Source organism: Macadamia integrifolia, chromosome 8 (genome assembly GCF_013358625.1).
Source record: "Macadamia integrifolia cultivar HAES 741 chromosome 8, SCU_Mint_v3, whole genome shotgun sequence".
In the NCBI taxonomy this organism is placed as follows: Eukaryota; Viridiplantae; Streptophyta; class Magnoliopsida; order Proteales; family Proteaceae; genus Macadamia; species Macadamia integrifolia.
Window position 1 is genome coordinate 14,033,097 of NC_056564.1, and position 10,336 is coordinate 14,043,432.

Genomic DNA, 10,336 nt, shown 5'->3' on the forward strand with positions numbered 1-10,336 from the left:
AGTGAGTTTTTTTTTTTTTTTTATATATATTTGGACATGTCTTTTTTAATATGGTGTATTAAGTTTTAATTTGGAATTTACATTGGATGCTGTATTTTGGATGATATATGCATGAATGTTTGATGTTGATGTAGTTTAGAACATTAGATGCAGGTATACATGCAATAATTTCTCAAATTACATGATGATATATTGCCCTTTTTTTGGTTTCGTTTTTTTGAAAACTACACGTTTAATACTCGTACCGTTCGTTTCCGTCCGTTTGACGTTTCCTATTTTTTTGACCGTACCGTTCATCATTTTTATCCGTTTAAAACACGTACCGTACGTCTCTGTTTTTTTGCCGTTCCCGTTTTAACTAACAGTGGTCTGGCATAGGAAAACCTAGAAATACCAGGGTGTAAAAGTACCCAACTATGGTGGGGTAGCTGAGATCCAATTAGGGGTGTCAAAAACGTCAAGTCAGCCCGAACATGGCTACGACCGAGATTTCAGCCCATAGGGTGGACAAGGGTTGAGCATTTCAGGCTCGAGGCCGGGTTGGGTTGAAATATCAATCCAAACCAACCCGATCCAACCCAATCCAACTCTACCCCGTATATTAAGTATATAATAATATAAATATGTTAATAATTATAAATGGGTACTTGTAGAAAAGGTCCGTGAATATATATATATATATATACGAAAAGTTTGGTCATTTGGCCTCTGCAATGCATCAAAATCAAGCAACCAAGTAACCAGTAGTACTGGGTTGGGGTGGATTGGGTTAAGCTAGGCCCAATTAGGGTCAATTAGGGCTCGATTGAGTTGGGCTAAACTTGACATGGCTGGGTTGGAGTCGGCTGGACTGAGATATCTCTGGTCGAGTTGGATAGATTCTGAATTGAGTTAAGAGACCTTAGGGTTAGGCTGAGATTTTACTGGCACATTGACACCCCTAGACCCAATTATGTCTCAGCCGATTTCACAAAAACAATTGTGGTAGAAGCCGTTTTTTAAAGTTTTTTTCTGGGAATGCTTTTGTTTTGTTTTTGGGTAAAGGAATTCATCAAAACATACGCGAACGCACTTCTACGCTAACCCTACATTAACTGCTTGCCTATATAACACAATTATTTCCATCGTCAACAATTCGCCAGTTTATACTTTTTGTTCGGATCAGCAATTTATAATCACTCTACTTCCTTTGATCGATTCAGAAAGCGTGAGGGCAAGAGCGAGGGCCAAAACTCAGAAGGGGATCGGGGGAGACTGGGACCGTTGGGGGAAAATGTTCTACAGAGGGTAAGAGGGTTTCGAAGTATTATGGTTTCTATTTTCTAACTAGCCATACTATGATGAGTTTTGTTCGTTCTCGTTCTCTTTCTCGTTCTCCTTTGGGAGTTATTTATTTTTCAGCTACGACCTTTTTCGCTAAAAATTTCAAAATTTCTTTTGGTTTTCCATATATCTGCAATCTTCTATATGGGTTCTCACTATTTGGTTCTTTAGATATGAAATTTTTGGATCCTTGTAGGTCTAAATGCGGTGTGAAATTGAAAACCCTGTTTCCTGTGCTTCTGGGTTATCAAAATTTCTGTTTGAAGATGTCTAAAACAATAAAAAAAGAGGGATATTTAGGAGAAATTTTGATATATCAAATGAAATTTCTTAATGGGTAGGAGTCTGCAATAGAGTATTGACGGGTGGGTTCTCGTTTCTTTTGCTTTTGTGGGTATTCGGGGACTGAAGGAAATACGTGGATGGTGGCGATGGGCGGGAAATGGGTCCAAAACGGCAGCGGGTACTTGATCAGCCTCCATCATTTTATGGGGCTTCTGCGAGTTCGAGTTTTATGTATAATGCTTCTCCGTATGCTTACGTTGGTCAGCCTCCACCATTCCCAGTTGTTCGATTGCGAGGGCTGCCCTTTGATTGCACAGAAGCTGATGTTACTGAGTTCTTCAACGGTCTAGACCTTGTTGATGTTCTATTCGTCCACAAGAATGGCAGGTTCAGTGGGGAAGCCTTTGTTGTTTTGGGTTACCCTCTTCAAGTTGATTTTGCAGTTCAGAGGAACAGACAGAACATGGGTAGGCGATACATTGAAGTTTTCAGGAGTAAGAGACAAGAATATTACAAGGCGATTGCAAATGAAGTTTCAGATGCCCGTGGTGGTTCACCCCGCCGGAGTGCTCGGGCAAAATCATATGATGATGGGAAGGACTCTGCCCAACATACTGGAGTATTGCGATTGAGAGGATTGCCATTTTCAGCTGGGAAGGATGATATAATGGATTTCTTTAAAGATTTCATGCTTACAGAGGATTCTATTCATATCACACTCAATATGGATGGGAGGCCCACAGGTGAAGCATTTGTGGAATTTCCGAGTCCAGATGATTCAAAAGCTGCGATGGAGAAAGATAGGATGACCCTCGGGAGTCGTTATATAGAGCTGTTCCCTTCATCACAAGAGGAGTTAGATGAAGCAGTTTCAAGGGGACGGTGATGAATTCCTGTAGCAGTTCTGTAGATTTTACAATTTCAGAATTCTTAACAGTGTTTTTATAATTATTTTTACTCTGCTAGTTCTATTTAGTTAGAACTAAATCACTCATAACCCTTTCATCAGTAGTTCTCGTTGTGGGATATATAACATTTAAAATCAGAACAAAAGAAACTTCTGTCTGCAGGAAAGCTTAGATTGTATTTTTGTAGTTTGGTTCATCAATGGTTTACTTATATAATCTCCTTTGCTATTATGCATATCTTCACACATGACATGCTTGTTGTGGCACTTGTTTTATATTTGCTCCTTTCTACTAAAGTTTGCTTTTGTTTCCATACTTCTGCTGTTTTAGTACCCTGAGATGGATTGAATAATAGAGTATTTTCCTTTTGTATTTGATTTATTTATCATGTGGAATATTAGTGGCTTTGATTTTGTTCATCTTGTGCTGCCTTGAGAAGAGATTTTCCTGAAATTAGTATGATATTCTAGATTTGAAAATGTTGCTCTCTTTGTTTGTAATTCGTCAGATAAGTATTCATTTCACACAAGTAACTGGATAATTGAATGTAGATTCTAGATTCTAATAAACAATTATCCTTTTTTGTTGTTCTTTAAGATCGTGTGCCAAGTCCGATACCATGCTTACCCATGATAATCATTCCCCCTTATGATTGTTTGGAATGCTCTAGCCTTTTTCATCATGTGCAAATCAAAAGGGTATTTAGAGTAGTACCATAAGCAATTAAGGAAGGGCCACCCTCACGTCACTGCATCCTACCAATCACTACTAGAGAATTCCCTTAACCATAGTGCTCACCAAACCTTGGTAAAGATGGAGGGCCTTGATTATTTGCTTAAAGCTCTTATGTGATAGAATCTATTGTCACCAATACGACCTGAGAAGGCAAAGCCATTTACTCCAATAGTCCCTAAATGCTCCCCAAATACTTAATGAACCAGGGTTTGATGCAGTTGCATTTCTGTGGTTGAACATTATGACCTGATCTAGAAACCTGAAGCGAGATGAACCAGAACCAAACCAGGCTTTTGGTTTAATCAAGGATGGTAGGGAGTTTATTTGGTTCACAGGGTTATTTTTGCAAAATTTAATTTAATTTAATTTTATATGGGGGAAGTTAAATACGTAGGAAAGTAGCTCTTTGTTTGAGTTGTTTTAGTTATGGAGTTTGAGTAGGAGTCTTTTCCTTTGTAAACGTAGCGTTTGTGCAGAGATTGGAATGAAAGTTTGATTTGGTTAAGTTGGTCGCTATGAGAGTAGGAGACCAGGTTCGCCTGGTGTTTCCTTCCTCCCTCCCAGGTTGGGTTGTCTTCTTCTGATCCTTCGTTCCCTAGGATTGATTTCTTTCAATAAACCTTTGTTAACTTTGTTAGCATCTTTTTCTTCTTTAATTTTTGGGCTACTAAAGATTATTTATTGTTGCTTTGCTCTTGACGTGGTTTGGGACCCAATAGAAATTGATAGAACTCATTGGTTGTAAGCCAGATTGGCTTAAAACTTTGGGGCTTGGTGATGCAGGAGCACTTCCGTGGACCGAGTTGAATCCAATCAAATACCCAAACTAAGAATCGGGTCCAGATTTGGTTGGTTATGGTAAGATAAGTTAGATATTTATTTTATTTAGTAGGAGATAGCTACATAGGGAGGTAGTAGTTTCCTAGTTGATTTTAGTTCCATATTTGGAGTTGGTTTCTACTTTTTTGATTTCTTACATAGTTACATACGTTGTAACTACAATATCCATCAAATTTGTGCTGGAGAAAGATGTTGTCGATATAATTCGTGCATATGCAACCCAAGTAGGATTGGATGAAAATAGTAAGTTACATTTTTGGGCACACATGGATGGTTTATTGCAAGGTTTTGGCCAAGGAGAGAATATTATAGGGGATGATTTGAATGGACATGTTGGGAGAGACCACAGAGGCTATGGTTTTGGTGAGAGGAATGAAGAGGGGATCTCAGTTTTAGATTTTTCTATCGTGTATGATTTATCCATTGTAGACACTTATTTTGAAAGGAGGGAGAAGCATATAGTTACCTATAAAAGTGGGAACCATAGTAGCCAAATAGTTTTTTTCTCACGAGAAGGTCCAATAGATTACTATGTAAGGACTGTAAAGTGATACCAGGGGAGAGCCTATCCACTCAGGATAGATTAGTAGTCATAGATATATGCCTCACTCCGCAGGAGCATATTTGCCTTAGGCTAAGGGGGTGGAGCTTAAAGGGGGCTACCTTGAATTCATTCACTGATAAAGTGGTTAAACAAGGAAAGTGGGACTTTGAGGAGGACATTAACACGATGTGGAAGGAAATGATGACTTTTATTGAAAAGGTTGCTAAAGATGCCCTAAGAGAATTGGAGGAAAAATGTCATCCCACGAGGGAGACTTGGTGGTGAGATGATGAGGTTCAAGCCACCATTAAGACTAAGAAAGCTAACTTTAAGACTTGGCAAATGATTAAAGACGTAGAATATCTAAAAAGTATTAAAGCATGCCTCAAATGAAGCTAAAAAGATTGCAGGTAAAGCAATCATCTAGGTACGAAGGAATGAAGAAAGCCATATGTAAGTAGCTAAAGTTAGGCAAAGAAAGAGTAGAGATTTCGACCATGTTAGATGTATTAAAAGTGATGATGATAATAGTGTTAGTAAGGGATGAGCACATTATGAAGAGATGGGAAGAGTTTTTTTACGGCCTACTAATTGGAGACATTTCTAGTAAAAGTGGCCTGGAAAACTGCATTACCAATCAAGACATCATGCCATAGATCTATACGAAAAGTTAGGGTGTCTGAAGTTAAAGAAGCCTTGAGAAAGATAAAAATAGGCAAGACTCTAGGCCTAGATAAGGTCCCAATAGAAGGGTGGAAGAACTTAGGATTATGTTATGTATTTTGGCTAACCAAATTGTTAAACAATATTATGAGCACAAGGAGAATGCTAGATGAACGGAGGGGAAGCAATGTAGTTTCGATCTACCAACTTAAAGGTGATATCCTGCGATACAATAACTATAGAGGCATAAAACTAATCAGTCACACTATGAAATTATGGGAGAAGGTTATTGAAACCCACTTAAGAAGAGACACTACTATCTTAAAGAACCATTTTGGTTTTATGCTAGGTAGATCAATGGCAAAAGCTATTTACTTACTCAAGAGGTTCATGTAAAGATTTAGAGTTTGCAAGAAGGATTTCCATATGGTTTTATTGACCTAGAAAAATCTAATGATAGAGTCCTTAGTTAATCTGGCATACACTAGAGAAGGGAAAGGTGTTGAGTAAGTATGTGGAAAGAATTAAAGATATGTATGAGCTCATGGTGATTAGTGTGAGAACCATGAGAGGTCAAGGTAATGAATTTCCAATCACAATTGTATGACATCAAGGATCAACTTTAAGCCCTTACTTGTTTGTGCTTATCATGGATGATTTAACCAGGAACATTCAAGATGAGGTTCCGTGTTGTATGCTTTTTGTTGATGATATTGTTTTGGTGGATGAGACAAAAGCAAGCATTAACGTTAAGTTGGAGTTATGGAGATCAACCTTAGAATCAAGATGTTTTAAGTAGAACGAAGACAAAGTATTTGGAGTGTAATTGTAACTAAGACGGATAATGAAATGGTGATAATCATAGTTGTCATGGTGTCGCCAAGGCAACCAGCGGAAAATTAGTAGCAAATCAGTGGACCAATTTACTTCAGTCACAATTGGCGTGTGCCATATCAAGATTGGCGTCACCAAATCTGCGCCATGGACGCCATTTCATGATTAGAGTACATAATGGTCGTTTTCTGTACGCATTTATTTTTGGTTTTTTTTTTCTTTCAAGTTATTAACATTGATTCTCTTTTTTATATTGTTATTGGCAAATTAGTGGCAGGTGTATTATGCTTTAATACACGCCACTACATGTGAACAAGTGTAAAAGCCCAAATTCCTCGTTCCTCAGCCCTCAGCCTCTCGAGTCTTCAACTCTCAACTATGAAGTGTGAAACCCTTGATGTGAAACCCTCGAGACCTCGACTGTGAACCCTCAACAGTGAAAGTGAAATTGTTCTTTGTTGCTGGCTCCGATAACTCTCGATACTCTCCGACGAGTATTGATATGGCTCCGACAGATCACTGGTCGTGGCATCCTCATTTTCCGACAGGTCAGGTAAGTCTCTACGGCTCTACTCCTCTTCTTCAATTCTTCTTCTTCTTCCTTAATCCTCTTTTTTTTTTCTTTCCTTTTTTCTTTTGCCGACTTTTGCTTCCTCTTCGTCTTCAGTTCTTCTTCTTCGTCCTTAACCCTTTCTTCTTCTTCTTCCGTAATACTCTGTTTTTTTTTCCCCCGACTATTCTTCCTCTTCGTCTTCACTCTTCACTTCTTTATCTTCTTCTTCTTCCGTAATACTCTGTTTTTTTCCCCCCGACTGTTCTTCCTCTTCGTTTTCACTCCTCACTTCTTCTTTATCTTCTTCTTCTTCCGTAATACTCTGTTTTTTTTTCCCCTGACTGTTCTTCCTCTTCGTCTTCACTCTCTTTAACTTTGCAAGATTGCAATTGCAAGTCTTCAATAATCAATAATGGTTAACAACCAAAAAAAAAAATCTTTAAGTTTTCTTTCGGATTTGAAGGAACTTGATTTCAAATCATTACCAGATTAAATACATCCATTGAACTGTGCTTCTACTGATAAAAAAGTGCACTTGTCCATCTTGGTTTGCTTTCCTGATTGCTTCTTGAATAACATGTTGCGGGTCATTGCCCTTTTTCAAGGAGTCGGTCACACATTAAATCCTGCCAATAAGTTGATTTTCTATGACTTGATGTACATGTTAATTTTTTATGAGTTATACATAAGTCAATAATTCATGTTGATTTTTGATGTCTTGATATGGTTATGTTGATTTTTTATGATTTGTTGATGCTTAAAATTGATTTATATATGTTATAGGGTATATATTGTAAGACTTGTACGATACTAAATAATTTTAGAAAATAGAAAAAATAAAAGATAACACGAGCGATTTGACTGTCATGGCAACGCCATAACAGGCGATTCATCGCCGAATCGATTGGCCACCCCTCCACCGCCTTGAATCGCCATGACGCCGTGACAACTATGGTGATAATTAAGAGAGATAGATACTGCAAAATGATTATTTTAGATATTTTGGGTCACCATAAATAAAGAGGGTTATATAGAGGAAGATGTTTCATAGAGAATTAAAGTGGGCTGGATGAAATGGAGAGGTGTGTCCGGAGTGTTTTGTGATTGATGTATTCCTTTAAAGTTGAAAGGAAAATTCTATAGGTGTGCGATCGACTATGACATGTGGGGAGAAGTTTTGGCAATTAAGAAGCATCACATAGATAAATTAAGTGTAACAGATTTGAGGACGTTGAGATGGATGAGTGGCAAAAGTAGGAAGGATAAAGTAAAGAACGACCATATATGATAAGTTCCGAGAAAGTCGTTTAAGGTGGCATGTTCATGTTCATTGAAGTTTTTGGGATGCACCATAATGGAGGAGTGATCTGGTTCAGATTGAAGGAACTAAAAGAGATAGGGGTAGACCTAAAATGACCAAGAAGAAGTAGTGAAAAATGACATGCATAGTTTAGGTCTTGTCCCAATTATGACTTTGAATAAAGCTGATTGGAGGGCAAGGATCCATGTAGCTGACCCCATTTAGGTGGAATATTGCTGGGTGGTGGTTGTTGTTGCAGTTCTCTTTTCTTTTTACTATTTATTTCTAATATTTTCTCTTTGCTTGGATCCATGTACACAATCCCATTTAGTTGGGATATGGCTGAGTTTGTTGTTGTTGTTATTGTAACTACAACGGAAGTTTTCAGATGTGGAATGGAATTAATGGAATATGGAGTTTTTGCTTGGGTAGCCTGTGTGGCTTTGTGGTTGATTCTTTCTTCTTCCTGCCCTCTCATCTGGTCGTTCGATCCTTTCTTCCTGAATTCTTCTTTACTCAGGTCTGATCCCCTATTTCCCTCATTTTCTTTGTTATCTATGCTCTTCTGGGCGATAGGAGAATTTCCTTTGCTATCGATCCGTTTCTATTTTCTACTTCTCTTTACCCCTTCCGACCTGAATCTGGCGGAGAGTTCACAACGATCCTATTTGGCGTTTGCAAGAAAAAATATCTATCCCAAGGCCTTGTTGAATGTAAGAGTTATGAATCAGAACTCTTATCTGAATTTTTTCCTCCATCAGTTTTAATTTCAGCAACCTAACCTCTCTCGATACTTGGTTGTTAAGCCAGATTGTTGCTGGCATTTAGTAGTCCCATGAGTTAATAATCTTCGCCCTAAGTTGCATGTTAATTGTAGTTGTAATGAAGGATCTCTGTTGATCGAAGCCAACCAGGTCACTGTTGGGTTGGAGTTCTGAAACTCTTATCTGAGTTTTTTTCCTCCATCAGTGTTAATTTCAGCAACCTAATCTCTCTCAATACTAGGGTTAAGCCAGATTGTTGCTGGCACTCAGTAGTCCCATGAGTTAATAATGTTGAGAGCAGATCAAGTTCACGTATGAGAATGTACAAGAATGTCCCTAGTCCGTGGATTTAGAATCAATTTTCTCTCTCTTCATTTAATAGATTCTAAAACCACGGACCAGGGACGTACGAGAACATTCTCGTACGTGAACCTGATCCGTTCACAATAATCTTCACCCTAAGTTGCGTGTTGATTATACTTGTAACGAAGGATCTCTGTTGATCGAAGCCAACCAGGTTACTGTTGGGTTGGAGTTCAGGTCATGAGGTTGAAGAAGGGTAAAGTCCTGAAATTACAAATAGCCCCCCCCCTTTTTTTTACTATATGTGAAGTCATTGTGTCTTAAACTTATTTCTGTTTTACACCTTTTCTCATTGATTTTCCAGATCTGTCATTTTCCTTTATGTTTATTACTTATATGTCCTAAAGTCCTTTTCTATTCCAAAAGAGCCTACTTGTGCTGTGGAATTACAGAATTGCCAGTTCTCCTTTGCAACTTCAGTTTATTTACTGTTTTGCTACTGATCCTTTCATGTGAGTTTTCTACTCTTCGTGTGGGTGCATAGTGACTCGAGCCCTGGGATTGCCATCATTAGATCAACACCTAGGGGTAACCAAAACCCTAGAACCTTGGCCCTTATTACCACCGGATGCAGATAATTCATTTAATGTGCTTATTTTATTTGGTATTAGAGCCTAGCCCAGCCAAACCAAGGATGGAGCCACGTGAATTTCGTGAGAAACTTTCTTCATACATCTTCCTTGAATGGGTAAAAGAATTGTACGTTTAATTTGATTCCTACAACTTGACAGAGGCACAACAACTTCAGTATGCTTGCTCCCAAATGAGTGATTGTGTTCGTATACAATGGAGAGTCCGTGAAAGGCAACTTCAAGCTTAAGGGCGTGAGCCTAGAACTTGGGACAAGATGGAATATGAGTTGGCAAGCATTTACTTATCTAAGCATGAACGAAGTATGTACTTCCCTCCACCAGAGTTCCCTCCAATACACCCCAAAAGCCACCCACAGGTGACAAGAGCATGAAGAAATTGTTTGACCACGTGGCCATTATGTTACAACAAATTGCAAATGAGCAACAAGAGAAGACACCTCTAACCAATGAACTAGAGTTAAAAGTTGAGGTTAGTGTTGAAGAAATTCCAGCAATTCCTATTGTCAAGGAAGAGCTAGTCATTGATGTTCCCATCAACGAGACTCATGTGGGTGAAATTGAAAGCGACGTGGTCACAATGGTGGACAAAGAGATCGAATCCAAGGAGATTAGTGCTACAACAACTATGGTG

The 10,336-nt window shown here is 38.5% G+C and overlaps 1 protein-coding gene across 2 annotated transcripts; it reads left to right on the forward strand.

Annotated features, from left to right (window-relative positions):
* The first annotated feature begins 1,111 nt into the window (after nucleotides 1-1,111).
* LOC122085860 (heterogeneous nuclear ribonucleoprotein F-like) lies at nucleotides 1,112-2,763 on the forward strand. Of its 2 annotated transcripts, none has more exons than XM_042654456.1 (2): nucleotides 1,112-1,287; nucleotides 1,735-2,763. In XM_042654456.1, exons 1-2 carry the CDS (start codon nucleotides 1,274-1,276, stop codon nucleotides 2,492-2,494), a joined length of 774 nt encoding a protein of 257 aa, XP_042510390.1. In that variant the 5' UTR covers nucleotides 1,112-1,273; the 3' UTR covers nucleotides 2,495-2,763. The 2 variants fall into 2 exon arrangements, with proteins under 2 accessions (XP_042510390.1, XP_042510391.1); XM_042654457.1 differs by lacking the exon at nucleotides 1,112-1,287 and having other exon boundaries at nucleotides 1,812-1,872; nucleotides 1,959-2,763.
* The last annotated feature ends 7,573 nt before the right edge of the window (nucleotides 2,764-10,336 follow it).